Source organism: Eleutherodactylus coqui, chromosome 1 (assembly GCF_035609145.1).
Source record: "Eleutherodactylus coqui strain aEleCoq1 chromosome 1, aEleCoq1.hap1, whole genome shotgun sequence".
NCBI classification, from domain to species: Eukaryota; Metazoa; Chordata; class Amphibia; order Anura; family Eleutherodactylidae; genus Eleutherodactylus; species Eleutherodactylus coqui.
Window position 1 is genome coordinate 96,525,907 of NC_089837.1, and position 20,771 is coordinate 96,546,677.

A 20,771-nucleotide genomic window follows, 5' to 3' on the forward strand; every position below is an offset into this window, starting at 1 on the left:
CAGAAAAAAATGCAATAAAAAGCAATCGAAAAGTCGTATGTATTTTGAATGGATATTAACGGAAACCACAGGACATACCGCAAAAAATGAGCCCTTGCTCAACCATGTCGACAGAAAAATTAAAAAGGTTATTGCGGGCAGAAGATGGTGGGAGAAAATAAGTTACACAAATTAAAGGGGTTGTCCCGCGGCAGCAAGTGGGTCTATACACTTCTGTATGGCCATATTAATGCACTTTGTAATATACATTGTGCATTAATTATGAGCCATACAGAAGTTATAAAAAGTTTTATACTTACCTGCTCCGTTGCTAGCGTCCTCGTCTCCATGGTGCCGACTAATTTTCGCCCTCCGATGGCCAAATTAGCCGCGCTTGCGCAGTCCAGGTCTTCTCCTGTTCTCTATGGGGCTCCGTGTAGCTCCGCCCCGTCACGTGCCGATTCCAGCCAATCAGGAGGCTGGAATCGGCAGTGGACCGCACAGAAGAGCTGCGGTCCACGGAGGCAGAGGATCCCGGCGGCCATCTTCACAGGTAAGTATAGAAGTCACCGGAGCGCGGGGATTAAGGTAAGCGCTCCGGTGAGCTTTCTGTACGTCCCTGCATCGGGGTTGTCTCGCGCCGAACGGGGGGGGGGGGTTTGAAAAAAAAAAAAAACCCGTTTCGGCGCGGGACAACCCCTTTAAAGGTCTTTGAAAAAAAAAAAAAAGTAGTAAAAAAAAATAAAAAAAGCTATACAAGTTTGGTATCGTAGTAATCGCACTGACCCATAGAATAAAGTTATCATGTCGTTTATGTTGAAGTTTGTGCGCTGTAGAAAACAGACGCACTGATGGTGGAATGTCATTTTTTTTTCCCTTTAACTTCACTTAGAATTTTTTCAAGGTTTTTCAGTACATTATATGGTACTTTAAATAGCACCATTGAAAAATACAACTCGATCATCTCGCAATGGTATAGGACCCCAGAGAGACTCCACAGAATCTTTCCTGATGTACCAGAGGAGTGCTGGAGATGCGGTCTGGAGGTAGGTTCCATGATACACATATGGTGGCTGTGCCCATTAGTTGCTCCATTATGGGGGGACATTGCCGGGTTATATAACAAAATATGTCGGTCCAATATAGTCTTAACTCCAGAAATTGCTCTTCTATCCATGATACCTGGCACCATATCAAGAATCAAAAAAGGCCTCTTGAGACATTTTTTAGTGGCTATGCGCCTCATCATCTCTCAGCATTGGAGACAAAGAGGCGAGCTCCGTAGATCGGCCTGGATGGAGGCAATGGAACACATCAAGCACATGGAAGTTCTCAGGAGTTCAGATTCAGTCCCTGGAACCACACGAGCAACTACAGCTGATGTCTGGACTGCCTGGATAGACTTTAAAGAGTCACCTACTTATCATACGTGGCTGATCAACGGCTCACTATGAGCATTCAAGTCCTGGAGGACTTGAGTCATCAGGAAGAATCTAGTCCGGTTATAGCTCACCCTAGGTCAAGCTCTATTTTGTTGTGCATACATGCGTGATATTGGTTAGAGGTGGTAGAGGACCTAACCCCCCCCCCCCTCCTCTCTTCCCCATCTCCCCTTTCTTCCCTTCTTCTACTTCCCTCCCTCCCTCTTCTCCGTTTTGTTTTTCTCCTCATCCCCCTACCTATCATCCCTGTCCTACCCTACTATGTTTGTCCTGGCACCTCAGCTAGGACTATAGTTTTAGTTAAAATTTATACCTATTCGTATAATCGTATACTTTGCATTGATGTTTTTGTTTTGTTTGGCTTGAGTCATGTAAAAGGCTTCACCAGAGGCCGGGGGGGGGGGGGGGGGGGGGGGCGTGGGGGACGCCGGGAACCCCCAATAACTAACAACATTAGTAGAAAAGGGGGAGCTATCCGAGCACTGGCGGGAGATCCTGGGGAGGTGACTGACACAGGACACTGGAAATTCCCACATAGACCAAATGGTACATGACCTCTGGGCGGCGCCCCTGACTGGGCTTGTCCTCGGCGTCCCCCCCGCGCCTCCTTTAGACATCAAGGTTCTCAAGTTAATTCATTTTCTTTGAAGCACTTATCAATGCAATGTTGCATATGTGTTCGCAAACCAATAAACATATTTTGAAAGAAAAATACAACTCGTCCTGCAAAAAACAAGCCCTCATACAGCGACGTTGATGGATAAATAAAGGAGTTACGATTTTTTTAAAGGGGGGAGGAAAAAACAAAAATGGAAAGAAAAAAAAAAAAAGAAGAAGAGGTCCGCGTTAATAGTTTAGACTATAATGGACGGCGATACCATTTGTGTTTGTGAAAAATGGGAAAGGATTGTAATTCTCAGCAATTTATGCTACAATTGCCCTTCTGTGGGATCTGCATTCCCATCGTTGAGCCTGGGGTGCACGGTCAGATCACTTGGGTGCCCATGACCCTGGCATCAGTTCATTGGTTGTCCTTCCTTGGACCACTTTTCAGAAACTAATTACTGCATACCGGGAACACCGAAGATCTGCTGTTTGGGGATGATCTGACTCTTTTTAAAGTGTCTCAGAGCCTTACAGCCATCCATTTTTCCTGCTTTTTACACACCAACTTCAAAAATGGCGGAGTCACTTGCCGCCTAATATATCCCACTAATATAATTTTATTCTCTTGACCCATCAGTGGTTTTAATGTGTTAACATATCTTGTTGGAGATGGGAGTCCCAGTTAAATAAGCATACACTGTTGAGCTTTAAATGTTTGACATTTTATTCAGTAGAGGTTCTTCTCAAACCAGTAGTTTACAAAAAGAAACATAAAAAAAAAAAATGAACAAAACATGAAACACGCCTGATGAGAAAATAAAACAGTTTTTAATTAAAATAAACATTTCCACGACTTCTCAAGGTTAATAGACAGAGCTAGACTTCACAGCGAGATGAGAAGAAGCTTTACAAAAAAGTAATGTGGGAAAATGAACAGCTCTCAGACCCGGGAACTGGCAGCGCCCATGCATGACCCCAGTGCAGAAGAAGATCGCATCCACAATAGTTCTGCCAGGGGTCTGCCTTGTTGGCGGTATGGGGAGCTTCCTACTAACCCTTCAAGTGACAGAAAACTAAAATGGAAACATTACAAAACAAAAAATGGGAAAGATCATTGTGTGTAATGCCATATTGGTCTAAATAAAAAAATACCCTGTTCACGCATATAAGAAAGTGATTGTTCTGATGCTTAAGTTTGCTTTACATTATATAAATTATTAACAGTATGTGGACCATGCACACACTGGCCTATGTCCTACACCTAGCTGGTAAGCAGGCGGTTGTGGAACCACATCTCACCGCACGCCCTTCTGCCACATGCTGGACCCTTCCAGTAAAGCAGCTAGTATTAGTCCAATGGACCATGTCTGGTGACCTATCAAACTGATGCCTGGTCATTATTCCCAACCTGTCACATATGAGAAGAAAATACTGGAGCAAGTGGAGAAGCGTAGATCAACCAAAACTTTACAGTCACGTCTTACGTAACATTTTGAAACGGGGAGTTTTTGGAATTTTTTTTAAATCCTGAACCAAATTGAAATTACAGAAAGCACACAAAAAACATCCCCCACAAAATTCATAATGCAAATTTAAAAATGGGTATTCCATCTGGACTTTTATAGCATATCCATAGGATATGCTATAAAAGGGATACATGAGGGTCCTAGCTCTAGGACTCTACCCTGGCTATATGAGATGGCCGGGAGTTATGGAAGTAGCTGAGCTAGCTGTCTTGCGCCATTTCCATAATTTAATGTGAGTTCAGAGAGCTGCATATCATAGTTTGCTGTGCTATACAGATTCCATAAATCCTGTTGACTTCTATGGGTGTTACGGAAACTGCAAAACGTGCTCAGCTATTTGTTCTCCCAGCCACTTCATAGAGAGGAGTATTCCCATCATGGCCATGTTTAACGGATCTGGGAATACCCCTTTAATAGGATCTCCTGAGCACAAACTGAAAGTACAGACTTTACCAAAATTGCAGGTGCCCACCCAAGCCCCAAAGCGTCACCATTAATATGGAGATCCACGGGTATTCTGACCGGCTACTCCTGTCCGATCAGTCGAATTACAGAACCAGACTGGCACTGGTAAATTTGCAGAACCGGACACTTATTCGTATGTAGAAGGCAGCCACAACGTGACACATTTTGGCTCAATAAAAGCCTTTCTCAAAACCTACAATTTTGGAAATATTCACGAGTTTCGGTAGCCATTTTTGATGCTTGTTAGAATTCTGCCCCCACTACATGCATTGCAGACTTTACAGAGTGCCAACCGAGCATGCCATACATACATGCTCCATCCTCACCTGCTAAGGGACCTGTAGAACAAACGACCGTGTCCGCAGTAGCTTTCTTTTAAGGTCCTCAGAGGGATTAAGTCAACCAATGCCTGAGATCTAAATTCTACAGGCAGGCATCTGCAGCAGCCCATCAGAATATACCCATGGATCTCTCCATCAGCAATGACCGCATACTGTAGGTTACGCTTTGGGGCTGGTTTTAGCATCTCCACTCTGGGCAATAACAGTATTTCCAGCTTTGGCCCAGACTATCACTGTGACATATTGCAGCATTCATATGACCGTTTGTATGAGTGAAGCTTCGGGATAACAGAAGGATTGTACAGTTTACGCAGAGGATTGCTAGTTCCTATTATTTACTGAAAAATACAATTTTGGCCAATTTACGCAATATGGCTGCATGGCCAGTAATCTAACCAGTGCAATTTAGCATACCAAGATATACCGTACATAATTATGACAGATTCGTAGATAGACCCCAATTATAGGTTGGGTTTGCTTAAAAAGACAACCTGCAGCCTAAACGTTGACTAACGTGTAAGGCTCTGTTCCCATCTCGCTAATTGTATATTAAGTATAGAGGTATTCCCTAATGTATAACGCTGTATAGCCACACAGTGGCATATGTCAGCGACATTCTAAAAATAAAAAAAAATTATATCATATCTTTTTTTTGTGATGGTTCCTAAAAATGTGTAACAATGCATACAAATCTGATGGATGCCAAAAAGGACACTTATTTGGTTTCCATCAGGTTAATTGGTGCATGTGTTCTTGTCATACAGCGGGATGTGAACATAGCCTTAGTATATTACCAACTATGCAAGTTAAGTGCATGTACCGTTTTGCTGCCATTTTTTGCTCATATGCATCTTAAACAACAAATGAAGCAACTCCACAAACAGTACTATATAAATTCTGCCATTTGGGTCTACAGCTCCTATGCACACTTATGTGTCTCCCTACTGTAGTTACATACTACAAAAAACCTTGTGCATACCCTGATGGGACAGATTGAAGATTGACGGGAGGCCCAATTATTTTACTAGCCTACAGACAAACAAATAGGAGCAGATGGAAGGGAGCAAGGGTGGTTGTACATGGGCCGTAAGTGCCCGACTGTCGTCCCAAAGAGAAATCGCTCACCTCCATTCAGAATAAAATGGCATTCCTGCATTAAATGAACGAAGAACGATAAATGAACGTGTTGTCATTAGTCGTTCAATCATTGGTCATCTTTATACTGAACAGTAGGTGTTCAGTTAATCATTGGATCACACAAAAGTGAATGATAATCGCTCCGTGTTAAAGGGCCCTAAATGGACTGTAATGTATAAATTATGAAGAGACCCATATAAAAACTTAGTTATGAAAGGGCTTGTCCGGGATTTTTACTATTGATCACCTGTCCTCAGGATTGGTCATTAATAGTTGAGCGGCAGGCATCTGATGCATGGGATCAGCTGATCGCCCGGCTTGCTGTCAGTCTGGACAGTGGTGGAAGCCGATAGTGTTGCCATCATTGGGGTTCCACAGTTTGGCACTACAAGCACAGCTACCAAAGAATTCAATGGGATCTCTGCCTGCAATACCAAACCAAGCTGCTGCAATACGGACAGCGCCATTTAGTTTTAGCACTATCTGCAATGGCAGATGGCTGAGTGCGGTTTGACAGATATCCCAAGTGAACTCCTGCTGATCAGCCATTGGTGACCTATCCTGTGGATAGGTCATTAATAGTGAAACGTCTAGACAATACTTCTAAGGACATTTGCAAAGTTGCTTCACTTTGCATACAAGCAAAAAAATGACAGCAAAAAAACAAAAACAAAAAAAAAATGATATAGCCTTTAAAATCTGGGATTGTATTAGGCTTACAGACTGAGTACGGTGTTTGAAATGACCTTTTGTCATAGGTTTACATACATTTTTCTGTGTGCTATTAAAATACTCATTCAATGCATCTCCTTAGGACTAGAGATGAGCGAGCCTACTCGGTAAGGCAGTTACTCGAGCAAGCATCGCTCTTATCGAGTAACTGCTTAGTGATCCGAGCAGGCTCGGGTGGGCTGTGGGGGTGAACGAGGGGGAGCGAAGCGGGGGAAGAGAGCGATCTCTCTCCCTCTTCCTCCCGCTTTCCCTCGCCCCCGGCAGCCCACCCGAGCCTGCTCGGATCACTAAGCAGTTACTCAAGAAGAGCGATGCTTGCTCGAGTAACTGCCTTACCGAGTAGGCTCGCTCATCTCTACTTAGGACCCTTCAGAGACAATAACCGGTCCTAGAAACCTTCTTTGTGAAAGGAACAGTTTCTACCAAAAAAGTGCAACACTGGTGGTTTCGGAAAGTTTGCACTTGGACCTGTTATCCGGGGAGAAAAAAAAAAAAAGGCTTAATCCCTTAATACAGAAATAAGGCAGAGTAAAGCAGTACCTGTTTTTTCTTTATAATACTGACAAAAGCAAACCTCATATCTTTTCCACAATGAAAGCAAGACTTAAAAATAAATATATACAGAACGATTATAAATCATCTTTGGTCTTCTAAACATTACACATAAAACTCTTTTTTCCAATGTTTTTTTTTTTTATCATTAAAAGAAATTACAGCATTGATCATGGAACTGATCATAACGAAGAAAACAACTTGATACATTATGCATCTTATATTAAAAAAAGAAAACAAAAAGACACATGTAATCCGGCCACAGCAGATTACTAAAGTGCTCAGAGTGGTAAGGAAAGTGGCTGCCTGGAGGAGTAGGCCATTCCCATCGTGAAGACAATTGGTGCAGGATCGGATTGTTTAACAATCTCCAAAAATCTATGGAGGTTAAAAATGGAGGGGAGGAGGAAAAAAAAAAGAAAAGAAAAAAAAAAGGGGGGGGGGGGAATAAAACATGCCTGCCAAGCCACATATGGGTGCTCTGTGCTATGATACAGTGCAAAGCCAAAGCATGTTTTTTACACCATTGCTGCAGCTTAACACTACATACGCAGGAAAATAAGTCACCTGCACTCCAGGCTGGAGAACAGGCTCGTAAGTGAAACCTGCATTGATGTAGTCATCTTTTTACCACAGTGCCACTTCTTCTGGCTATGGCACTAAGTGGCAATCCTGGAGGTGATACCAGGTTTATATTTCCTTGCAAGCCCTGCACATTCTGAGCTGCCTTTACTCCTTAGTGAATGTAGAGCAACTGTGGTTTTACGGAAGGGACACTAAACTTTAATTGCAATACACATAGAGAAGCTCTTCCTTGCAATGGCCCATGACCATATAGTGTTTATTCAGGGAAAGAAAGCACAGTCATTGCCAAAAAAAAAGGAAAATCAAGCACCTAGAAGGAGTGGTCAGAATCAAATGAAATATATGTGATTGTAATGTTCATATAAGTAAGTGATTGCAATATCACAGCAAAAGGATAATTTATTGCAGGAAACTGAACAATTGAAGGGAGACTCTGTTGTACCACCTCTAGCTTGGATACAAGATGTGATATGGGCGGGCATGGAGGCTCTAGTACCCTGTTGTACTGCCTCTAGCTTGGATACAAGATATGATACAGGCAGGCATGGAGGCTCTAGTATCCTGTTGTACCACCTCTAGCTTGGATACAAGATGTGATACAGGCAGGCATGGAGGCTCTAGTACCCTGTTGTACCACCTCTAGCTTGGATACAAGATATGATACAGGCAGGCATGGAGGCTCTAGTACCTTGTTGTACTGCCTCTAGCTTGGATACAAGATGTGATATGGGCGGGCATGGAGGCTCTAGTACCCTGTTGTACCACCTCTAGCTTGGATACAAGATGTGATATGGGCGGGCATGGAGGCTCTAGTACCCGGTTTTACTGCCTCTAGCTCGGATACAAGATATGATACAGGCGGGCATGGAGGTATACAGGTTCCGTATGGTACCCTGTGGCAAATCACTACACATTTGGTGTAACTGAGCTTCTAGATCGTGCAAACTCGTAGGTTGTCGAAGTTTGTGTCCCAGATGGTCCCATATATGTTCTATTGGCGAATAAAGATCAGGCGACTGGGCAGGCCACCCTTGCTTTGTGGGCTGAGCATTATCCTGCTGGAAAATGCCTCTTGGAAGCCCTACCATGAGAGGTAACACATGTGGCTGCAGGATGTCGTGCATATGTCACTGAGCTGTCATTGTTTCTCGTACCACTATTGGGTGTGACCTACTGTCATATGCGATGACCCCTCAGACTATTGCAGCAGAGGGGGCAGTGTGCCACTCCACAACAAAGGCAGGGTTGAGACACTTACCCCTAGATCTCCAAACACGAACACAGCCATCCACATTGCCCAAACTAAACCTATATTCTTCATTGAAAACAACCCGGTTCCACTCCATAGCAGTCCAATTTCATGGTTCACGACCTCACTGCAAACTGAGGCAACAGTGGGTGCCGTGAAACCAAATGTCCTTAAGCCAAGCACTTGAAAGTGGTTCCAAAAGACAAAAAGAGCCTGTAACAATGGTGCTACCCTTCTCTGGATTGTGGACAAAACAGTTGGAGCTGCTCATGCTTGTTGGACGATCGGACAATCCTCTTTCAAGGCATTCTGAGCCCAGTCGCCTTTTGTGTGTGCCCCCAAGCATCCACTGGTCCTAACACCTCCTAACAGTCTGGTTGGAACGGCCAAGTTGGCGGACAATTTGTCAATATGACCATCTAGCTTCTAGCATGCCAATTATGCGCCCCCTCTCAAACTTTGTTAACTGGGTGAAATCTCTTTGATTGTGTCGTAGAGTCTTATCTAGTGGTCAACAAGCTCTTCAGAAGTGGAAAAAGAGATCCACTACATACTAATGGCCTCAGGGAGACATTTTAGGGGCAAAACAACAACTCCTTCTAGGGGCTTTTGACAAAGAATGTACAAACAATCCAATGCATATATGGTGTCCATTGCACTGACCTTACAAAACTGTGTACATTGCTACCAAAAGTACATCCTGTGTTTAACGCCATGTAAACCTACACAAAAAAATAGATTTTTTTACATTACAGATACCCTAGTAGCAGAATATGGGCTTTCATTAGGACAGTGAACGTATTACATTCTTACATCTCGTACTGTGGTAAATTAATTTCCCCACTCCAAAATCTGCCCACTTTGATTTGTTTGAAGGGGTTGTCGAGTTGTAAACTACTGATTGCCTATCGTTAGGATAGACCACCAACTGTACATCAAGCAGTGGTCTGCCACCTGGGACCCCCACTGATCAACTGTTGACTGGGCCAGTGTACTTGAGCCGGTTTCTGCAGGAAGCAGACAGCTCTGTTCCAACGGCATTGGCCATGCTTGGTATTACAGGCAAAGTTTCCATTGATGCGAATAGGAAATTTACATGTAATACTAAGCCTAGCCATTACATTGAGAACGGAGCGGTCAGCTTCCGGCAGGTATCATCTCAGTGCATGAACACAGTGTCTCAGGGAACAGTTGTTTAGTGGGGGTTTCTGGACAGTAGACCCCTGACGATCTACCTTTGACAGCCTATCCCAGCGATGGGCCATCAATATTTTACATTTGAAAAACCCTTTAAAATACTGCATCAGGGCCTCAGGGGAGTAAAAAAAACCAAACCAAAACACTGGGACATCTTTGGCTCCCAAATATAAAAGGATATTTTTCTGGTCACCAAACTAAACATCAACATTAGCCTATGTGTGGTATAACAGCTCATTCACCTCAATAGAGCTGAAATGCAAACCAGACAGATATGGTCCCATTTCTGGGGGGAAAAAAAAGTTTTTTCTAATCCTGAAAATCCACTTTTAAAAAAATGCCAAGTCAAATAAGCAACATTTTTTTTGCCATTTGGAATCTCAGTAAATTAATAGTGTCCCCTCATGTCCCTTAAAAGTCTCTTAAATCACTGAAGAAAATGAGTGTCGAGATAGTGGTGGTTAATAACCCCGCTCCCTTCCTTAATAATGCAACGACCATGTTGATCTGTAAGGTCATGTGTGATGGTGAAGAGTAAACTTTGTGCCATTGGGCTTGTACAGTTTTACTAGATCTATTCCTTTTGTTTTCAGTTAAAAAAGGGTAAAATCAAACCAAACAAAATGTTAAAAAAAAGAAGAGGAAAACAAGAAAAACCAATTTGTACCGTCTAAAGGAAGCCAGGCCCTGATTTCCTTAGTTCTGGGACAGGTGGAAAAGTCTAGTGTGGTTTCTTCAAGGGTTCCTCCTCTATGACTTCTTCTTATGGCAACACTTTTTATCCAGCTACAAAGCGTGCCCCAAGGTTCACACATAAAACCTTGTACGATCGCACGGGGCCGAGCACACTTGACCAATATCTCATTGTCCTTTGAGTGGTGTGTCCTAACACAGCTAGGCCACTGCAGCCAGGCCACAGATACAGAACATTAGGTGTGACCCCAGGGAATGTGACGGAGTAATCTGTACTATGCAAAGTACTGCCTGCAGTGTGAAGGTCATCACATGTATCCTCATCAATTTCCCTGGCTGCTGTAAAATACTGGCACCTCAATGCTCTTCCCAACTTTCAAACAAGACATCCAAACGTCATTGAAAGTTTTCCTATAATGAAAATTTGAGAGGAACCTGCCAAGTAATTAGAAAACTCTAGCCTCCACACTATGACTGTGAATTGTCTCTTGGCAATACTTTGTTCCAGTTCTAGATGCCCAACATCCTAGCGGGTGCTATGAACCTTTTCCCACAATTGGATTCTCTCTGAAAGGCAAAACAGATAATGAATTAGAGGACACCATGCCCTTTAGCTTCACGCTGTAAACCAAAATGATACAAAGTTTGTAGAAGTTATTATGAGTACAATTATCAGCAGCCAGGTAACGGCTGAGAAAGTTGCATTGACCTAGACGATGAACCGCAGCCATATATACGGGGAGCACAACACTGCTGATAACGTGTTCCCTTTCCCACAACACGCACTATGGTAATGTACTGCAAAAAGGGCTAATGGGGACAAACTGTACATGATCATTTTAGGATATTTTAGGTTATCGCATTGCAAGTCTACATATAACTTTGCTTTAAGCTCAATATTTGTTCAGCAACTAGCAAAACAAGCCGATTTACTCTATTTGCAGCTCGTAGATCAAACCTGGGCCTCCGATACATTACAGTGATTTGAGTGAGCTAAGCTTTTTCACAACAGAAGACAAGATTTAGGCTTCTTTCACACAGGTGACAGTGTTGTAACAGCGAGAAAATCTAAGCGATATCGCATGTGTGTCCTGTGCGATATGGCAGTGTTTTCTCACGGCGATATTGCGATTTTGTGTTGCTACAAAGTCACACATAGCGCTCTTTTGCTTGGATTTTTTGGGGGGCTTGAAATATAAGCCCTACCCCGAAAATTTGCCCTGGCTGCTTAACATAAAAAAAAAAAAAAAGAACACAAAACAAAAACCGCAATACATCACCTAGCAGGTCAGCTGCACTTCTTGCAGGCCCCCGGCACATTTGCTTGTAGTTTTTCCCCCAGAGCTTCCTTGTCAGGGGTTGAAAAACATCCATTCTTGGTCACCGTGGCTCAGCCAGTCACTGCAGCGCTCAATGAACCAGTCACAGCCATTCAATGCGATGCCTGTGATTGGTTCATCGAGCGCTGCAGTGATTGGTTCTTGAGCGCCGCAGCTCAGCCAATCATTGCAGCGCTCGATGAACCAATCACAGGCATTGCATTAAATGGCTGTGATTGGTTAATCAAGCAATACAGTGATTGGCTGAGTCGCGGCGCTTAAGAACCCCTGACCAGGAAGCGCTGCGGAAAAACTACAAGCAAGTGTGGAGGGAACCTGCGAGGAGAAGTGTGGCAGAGCAGACAGCGCCTGTTAGGTGATGTATTGTCATTTGCTTTTTTTTATGTAGATAGGGTTTATTCTAGGGCTCGAACAGTAGGATTTCCTAATGTAAAAGCAACACCTAGGAAGGCTCCATAGGGAAACAGACCATAAAACATTGCAAATTGTGGCTCTATAGAGCATGCTGCGATTTTGTATTCTCGCAATGTAGCAGCCTACAAAAACATCACTAACGGGAAAGAACCCATTGGAAAGTATGGGCTTCACAAACATGCGATATGTAGAACTGTCACCCGTGTGAAACCAGCCTTATACAGAAACATCTTTTCCTCTAGGAAACATTTTGCCAAGTTAATAGACATTAACAGATACTCACTGGCTGCCATATTTTGCACTGGTAGAACCTTTCTTGTGTTTCTCGTGAGGTTCATTCAGCTTCTCAACAATGGCTTTAATTTGCTGGAGGGTCTTGAAAGTTTCCACAGAATCATCTATAGTGAAATGGTAATCACTGTGTTCTGGTGGGCCCTGATATACCGCCATGCTTGCACAGGCCTCTGTAAAGAGAGGTAAAGTTCATTAAAAAAAACACCCAAATACAACGGAAGCTTCTAAAATTTGCTTGGGGCCCGAAGGGAAGGCGAGCAGAGGCTAAGACAATGTATCCTTCATGCATTCTTGAGGGTACGGGTATGTATGCCTCACATAAGATATTAATCAGCTACATATTTAGCTCAGATATCCCAAATTTTCTCACGTGCTCAAGCTCTATTATGGGTGGAAATAGAGACGGAGGTCTCCCAAAAATATCCCACTGATCCCACTTTTCCTTAGCCTCCTTCTAAGAGTAGACCGGCCATTTTGTGCCCAGCCCTTTCACATTCTTTGGCTGAGTGGGATAGACAGAGCTAAATTGCAGAGGAAATTTAGTTCTTACACCAGTTGCACCACTCTTTCTAAACCCCAGGTTTTTGCCCGGTCTTTCCCCTTTACATTTCAGATGGTAAACAAAAACAATTCTTAAGAATAGAAGATTGCATAAATAGGCAGGGTATCTAGACTGTTTTAATTCTTTAGCGATTTTCACAAAAGTGTGAGACTCAGAACTCCCTTGGTATTACCAAATAACTCATTTTATTAACAGCCAAAAGACTAAGGGCGTCAATATTACACAGAGAACCTCTTTTAAACACATATGTTTATACTCATCCGGTACATCGGCCGTTCTTTCCATCCTTAATAAGTTACCATATATGATTAAATGGGGATCGGACATCGGGGAATCAATGGACTTAGCGCTCATGTCCACGGGGAAAATCAGATCCGCTGCAGATTCTCAATGGAGAATCTGCAGCGGGTCCCTCCTGCCCCGCGGACATGAGCGCCGAAAATAGCAATTTAAAAGCATTTACCTATCCGGCGCGGGCGGGGAAGGTCAGCTGTTCCTCACGGCCGGATCTTCATTTTCGGCCGGCGGAGGAATTCCTGACGCCGGCGGCACGTCGCCGGCACGTCGTCGACGTGCCGCGCGCATGCGCCGGGCACATCCGCCGAGCCGAAGCAAGGAAGATGCGGCCGTGAGGAAGAGGAGACCTTCCCGGTCCGCTACGGATGGTAAATACTTTAAATTCCTATTTTAGGTCTCCCGCGGATCCGGACGGCTTCCATAGGCTTCAATAGAAGCCCGCGGGAGCCGTCCCCGCAGGAGACCCGCACGAAAATGGAGCATGGTCCAGATTTTTCCATGCTCCATTTTTTTTTAAATCCCTTTTATTGACGATCCGCGGGTATTTATCTACCCGCGGGTGGTCAATGCATCCCTATGGGATGCGGATCCGCATGCGGGAGATCCGCTGCGGATCTTAAATCATATTTTGCCCGTGGACATGAGCCCTTAAAAGGTTGGGCATACATGACTCAAAACGCAGCAAAACCTTCTATGAATACATCACTGGAAGAAGCTGGATGGAAGGTTTTGAGGGCATAGTATATGGTGCGTACAAGGCGATCCCGTATCTGTCCTGAAGCCTTACGTTTATGTTTTAGGCAATGTGGAATGTTGGGTACTATGTATGGTGGAAACGCTCAAAAGTCATTGGATTCTGAAATGGCATATAGATCATTTAACATGCTTAGTCACAAGCCAACTTCAGAAAGATCCCACCCAAGCACTATCGGATGCAACAGTCCCAAATTTTTTAAAAATATACTGGGAAATGCATCCATTATATTTTTTTGGATGGCAAATTGTGGAAACCTCATGTAATACTTCTCAAATTACTTAACAATAAACTAGGTTTGATTACGGTCAATGACAAGTTATCCAATATGCTGGATGATTCAATGCCCAGATTCGATGTGGTTTTGAAATTGTGGATTTCATATTCAGACGATATAACTGAAACCCATAACATTTTGAGTTAATAAATGTAGCTTTCCATTACACGTGTATTTCTGGGCTCCCTTCCTTTCACTCCCTTCCTTCCATTGTCTTATCCCGATTGTTTATTTAAAATTTTAATTTTGGTGTACAAGTTCCAAATATGGAGTAGTAGAAGTTGTTTTTATTTTTCCTGTTTTTCTTCATTGTATAATCTGTCTTAACATCTTGGAAAATATTAATAAAAACTTTGACCCATTTTTGTTACATTATTGGCTTTTATCCTTCAGTGTTCTCTTCGTGAATATACTAGATTCCTTAGTATTGTGTTCATTTAATTCATTAGGGAAAGTTTCACATACATGCTTTTATTTTTTGACAAACACTTGCAGTGTCAATGTCTTGAACCAAAGTCATCCAGCAGTAAGGAGAAGTAAAAGGCCTTCCTTTAGATTTGCTATCTCTTTTCAATTCACTTTTGGCTTTGGCTCAAAAACTGCCACAAAACCCAAGTGTGAAACTAGACTAAAGGCTTTGTCCAAAATCCCAGCATACCTGTTTGTTCACAGTTCTGGGTGGGCATTCCAGCTCAACTTCAATGGAGCTGAGCAATAGTATCCATTTTACTTTAACCAGTGTTCCTCTCTTTTAGGGCCCATTCGCTCGGGTATATTTTCGGTCTATGTGCTGTCCATTTTTTTTTTCTTTTTTTAAAAGGTGTTTTCCAGGGAGAATACTATTGATGAGCTATCCTCAGAATAGGTCATCAATAGTTAATCGGCTGGGGGCTGTCGCTCGGGACCCTGACCAATCAGCTGAGTGGGTGCATGCTGTCAGCGCTGCAAATACACAGAGGTCACAGCTGAAGCAGCGAAAGTCTCAGCGCCGCCCTCTGTGTAATGGCCAGCGCTTGTAACGGCAGGCACAGTTCGTGTTGATTTCAATGTCCAGGATTGGACAAGCATGGATGGCTACACCAGCTTTTCTGAAGACCTGATGTACACAGTACACTAATGTACATCATTAGACTAAGACACACCTGCTTTGATTGACCAGTGTTGTCCACATGAGTAGTGCTGGCCAGTCAGAGCAGCATGTAGTGTCTTTGATTACTAGGATTCTGGAAGGGTGTCGTTTCTCTTAAGGAGAGCACCTAGAAGGTGTGAGGAGACTTATAAGGCCGTCCATGGTCCTCTGGGAAATATGCAAATAGGGAAGACGGAACAATACCTCTGCAGTGCCACCTATTGGAAAGCAGCAAACCTGCAAGTCAATATCAGACTCTTTAGACAAGCCTTATAACAACGACTGGGAATTGAGATCTAAGCCAGAATACCATACACAACAGGCAGCCATTGTACCTCATCAGTGTGCACTAGGTTTCTGGCTTGGCTAGTGAGAGGCCTATAGATGTGGGTCCAGAAGGGTATTGTTTCTCCTTAATGAGAGAACTTAGAATACTATTGCATACTAATGCACAGTGTGCACAAGGTAGTCAGAGAAGAGGTTGGGTCATCTTTGTTTGTCCAGGACTGGAGGGACACTTTAATGACTGAAAAAGGACTGCATACGGACCCATTAAAGTGGTGTATTCAGACATGTGTTGTTTTTTTTGTGGGCTGATGTTGCGTGTTAGAAAAAAATATATAATAAAATAAATCTGCAGAATGTCCTGTTCTTTCCTGTATTTACAGACCAACATTGCCCATGAAAGTCTATGGGAGCATAAAACATGCACAGATGTTACAAGGGACAGTAGAAGAAATCTGACATCAATTGAGCCTTGCATTGGTTTTTTTTCGCCAGTGCATGAAAAACATAGATGGCACATGTAGGCAAGAAAAAAAAAGAGAAAAAAAAAAAAGCACAAATGCAGCAAAAAAAAAAAAAAAGAAATGTGTAAATACTCATAGTGAAATCAGTCTATTTTTTTTTAAGAACAGAAATTGCATATGGCAGTGTGAATTAGCTCTTAGGCTACACCCAGACCTTTTGCAGTAGATATTTTTCCTACAGAGTAATGACAGCAAAAATAAATTTCCAAGCAATTTTTATTATACTCTGAGGAAAAATAAATAGCTCCTGCGGGTTTTTTTTGTAATTAAAACCAGATGGAGAAACATTTCATTATTCTAAACGGTTTCTATTTCCCATTTGTAGGTATTTTTTTTGTTGTCTATACATGACTATGGGGGCGGATATCTTGACTGAACTACATTTAACAGCATTTAGAGAAATGCTTTACAGCAGCCTCATAGCCATTTCACACAGTGGACAGGAGGGGACTAGTGATGAGCGAGCATACTCGCTAAGGGCAATTGCTCAAGCGAGCATTGCCCTTAGCGAGTACCTGCCGGCGTGGGTGACAGGTGAGTTGCGGCAGTGAGCAGAGGGAGCGGGGGGGGGGGGGGGGGGGGAGAGAGGGTTTAGGGAGAGAGATATCTCCCCTTCGTTCCTCCCCGCTCTCCCCCGCCCGCCAGCAGCCGAACCTTTTCTCTCGAGCAGGCAGGTACTCGCTAAGGGCAATGCTCGCTCGAGCAATTGCCCTTAGCGAGTATGACCGCTCATCACTAGAGGGGACCCATTGACTTGTATGGGAGACTGTTCTAGGCATGCTCGGTGACCTGTGTAGTGGTCACAGCCGATCACCTCTCATGAATGGTGGATCTTGTATTAGCTACATATAAGTGTTTTCTTTTCAGTGTAATCCTGCCTGTGATGTTAGTGAGATGACTGCTGTAAAGTTTTCTCACACATCAGGAAGTAAGAGGCTAGTGTTAGGATTTGTGCTCTGTGTGAAAAATGCAGGATTTTAGGATTTTCTTTACAAATCTAGATTGTGTCAAAAAGTACCGGTAAATTTAAAAAAAAAAAAAGTTTAACAAAATTTCTTAAATACGTTTAGCAAAAGAATGTGATTTATATAAAAAGTTTTTTGCTGATGATACCTTCTATTTAACTGGAACATTTTGGAAGAGATTTTCAAGCTACTCTTGAAGATAGTGATTTTATGTAGCAAGACAAAAAAATTCTAAAAGGCCTCGTTCACACAGTGGAATTCAAATTTGGATTTTTGCCGCAGATTCACATACAGATTTTGCTTTGTGAATGGGCAAAATCTGCGTGTGGAATTTCCGACGCAGATTAAGAAGTGACATCTCCAACCACCGGGATCCATGCGGATCCGAAAAACCACCACCACTCAATTCATTTTAAAAAGGGTCCACTGGAGATAAGAGTTCAAATGCTCTGTCTTCAGTGGTCCCATTGGAACGCATGAGTGGTGAAGCACTTGTGCAATCATTGCTTCCTTCCTCGTGAGACGCTATGATCCCAGTTCTAAGAATCACTGGGGACCCCAGTAGTCAGACCCCCACCAATCAGCAAGTTATCTTCTACACTATGGATAGGGAATAACTTGTTTTCATGGGACAACCCCTTTAAATGTTGTATACAACTAGCAGTCAACAGCAAAAGTACAAATGTTATGCACAACAGAAGCAGGAGTTACTTCTAGGAACTTCTTACCTTCCATTTTCTGCAGTTTTGGCATGTTTGTGCTAAACAGAGAATAAATCTTTTCACATTCGCGATCTCCATCTATATCTAGCGCCACGTCAGCTGGAACACCTCTGTAAAGTGAAGACACGAGAGGCATTAATGAGCTCATGACACAGTGGACCTAGCAAAGAACGCTCTGATTTACAGCAGCTGGGACTAGAATTCAAATATAATGAATGTGATGGAAGACAGAAGCGTTCACAATGTCCCCTCCAAGTTGATTGCTCTCCAGATAAAGTTGAGTAAAGTATTACATTGGGCGAAATGATGTATTTTTTTCATGGAAAGTCCTTGCCGAGTGGTTAAAAGCAAGTCAACATATTGCTCTTAACTGTATACATGGTGCATCAACCTTACTTTTCAGGATCTAGGCTAGTGGGGAAAAAAGGCTACAGTACGTCATCTACATTGTACAGCATCGGATTCAGGATATTACCATAGTCAGTGCTGGCAATCTGCAATACTTACACAGTACAGGGGCTGCACCCTTCAATACTCTCAGTAGATGCCTTGCAGCACAGCCAGGTGCCATTTACAAAAGCAGACGGATGGTATTTGCTGTGTCTTCTATGATTTCGTCTACTCACTCTACTCAACACCTCTATCCATTCACTGGCTTCGACACAGTTACTGGCATGGATATACAGAGGCTTTTCACCATAAATCACCTGAAACATCTGTAAAGTAACCATATATTACATAGAAGCCAACCATAACGAGCAGAATATCCAACTTTTCATATAGTCCACAGTATTACCCCTATCTATGACATGTAGGTGTGAAATAATCTGTTCTACTGAAAACAAAGGTTAGGTACCGTGTTAGCCAGTAGAGCAAAATGTGATTGTTCCCAGCAAGAGAAACCAAGTAATCTTGTAGATATGATACCTTTTAATGGCTAATAAAAATACATGATGTTACAGTGAGCTTCTGAACCTCCTGGGGTTCTTAGTCAGGCTAAAATGGAATAGATCTGAAGAGGCATGAATATTTATACACACCTATAACATACATATGACAAGGCACAGACAGGGATGTGATTGGTTTTCTGGGGGCCTTTATGCCGAAGAAACAGGACAAAAACTGAAAGCCAGGATGAGAGGTCATCGCCACATGATTAATCACAGAAAGAGAGAATTACCTGTGGCCAAGCACTTTTCTAACCGTGGACATGACATAGGAGATATAAGAGCTTTGATATTGAAGGGGGGATTCAAGTCACAAAACCATAGAAAAATTTGGGAATATAAATTCATAATTTAACACGCTGAATACTGGGTTAAATTATTCCCAAGGATTTATGGGTGAATGGGAGGTATGAGACATCTATAGCACAGATAAGACTGCTGGCCTGGTGAAAACCCCCATCAACCGTAATTCAGGGACCATAAACTTTCACTCCTTTATCAGTGTCTAGTTAAAAATGTTTGTGTACCTCTTGCAGAATTCCTGGCCTGACGACCCCCCCAACAGTAATTCAGGGACAATAAAAAAAAACAAAAAACTCACTCCCTTATCAGTGCCTAGTCAAAAGTTTGTTTTCTGTTGCAGTATTCCTTTTAAGTGCAAACCAATCACATCCATGTCTGTGCCTTGTCATAAGTATGTATGTTATAAGTGTGTATAAATATTCATGCCTCTTCAGATCTATTCCATTTTAGCCTGACGAGGAGCCCGAGAGGTTCGACGCTCGCCATTACATCAAGTATTTTTGTTAGCCATTAAGAGGTATCATATCTACAAGATAATGTGGTTTCTCTTGCTGGGAACAATCACATTATAATCTGTTATTTGAGGTTAAGATGCTTACATTATTTTTGTTGAAGGCACTTTCATCCAGCTTCTCAACAGCCAGGATGTTTTTAATGGGGATGCGAAAGACCGGCTCTTTATCTGTCAAAGAAACAAGATAACAGCATTAGATGGATATCAAATAGAAAACGCAGCGCCTTTTTGTTACGTGAAGAAGCGTGACCGACGCCAACCATGGGCATTTATCTGTGGGGAAATGCTGATCTGCTGTGCTGGATTCTTTTTGGTTGTTGCTTTTTGGTCATTGTGGGGAAAGTAATTAATGTCAAACCTGCATCCCATTAATGCAAGCTTAGACCAGGCCATAGGTCATAATATAGTTCCATCAGCAACTAAACAACCTTCATAAGCCACCCATGAATGACGGATCGTTTATGTAACAGATTTCTGACCCCCCCCCACCCACCCACCCCCCAACCCCAACGTATGGTCAACTTTAGCTGTGAAAGAAGAGACGACAACAGACAAGGTATACTTACTGTTCATCATAATGGTGGACACAAAATGGTCTAAATTAGCCTTTTAGCCTAAAGGCCCATTTACACACAACGATTAACGCTCAAAAGATGTCTTTTGAGCGACAATCGTTGTGTCATTTGCAGCGCAAGAGGATCACTCAAGATGAGTCGATCACCTTGCGCTGCGAGCGGAGGATGCAGAAGACAAGCTGGGTGTCCCCGCTTGTCTTCTGTATCCAGCTTTTCCCCGCTCCGAGAACCCAGCTGTTATACAGCCAAGCGCTCCGTGCGGAGTATGGAGAACAGAGCTGGACCACTCTGTTCTTCATACCCAGCCTGTCATCAGGGAGCGGGATACAGCTGAAACAATAGTATCAGCTGTATCCTGCTGTGAA

General features: G+C 42.9%; 1 protein-coding gene across 1 annotated transcript in view; it reads right to left on the minus strand.

Moving 5' to 3' along the window:
- Positions 1-6,554: 6,554 nt before the first annotated feature.
- Positions 6,555-20,771, minus strand: part of RASA2 (RAS p21 protein activator 2) — a 110,303-nt gene continuing 96,086 nt past the window's right edge. The window contains exons 20-24 of the mRNA XM_066598149.1: positions 19,917-19,999; positions 18,575-18,783; positions 18,074-18,177; positions 12,542-12,722; positions 6,555-11,071 (exon numbers count right to left, since the gene is read on the minus strand). Of these exons, the coding sequence (XP_066454246.1) occupies positions 11,041-11,071; positions 12,542-12,722; positions 18,074-18,177; positions 18,575-18,783; positions 19,917-19,999 (608 nt within the window). The 3' untranslated portion in view covers positions 6,555-11,040. The remainder of the gene's footprint in view (positions 11,072-12,541; positions 12,723-18,073; positions 18,178-18,574; positions 18,784-19,916; positions 20,000-20,771) is intronic.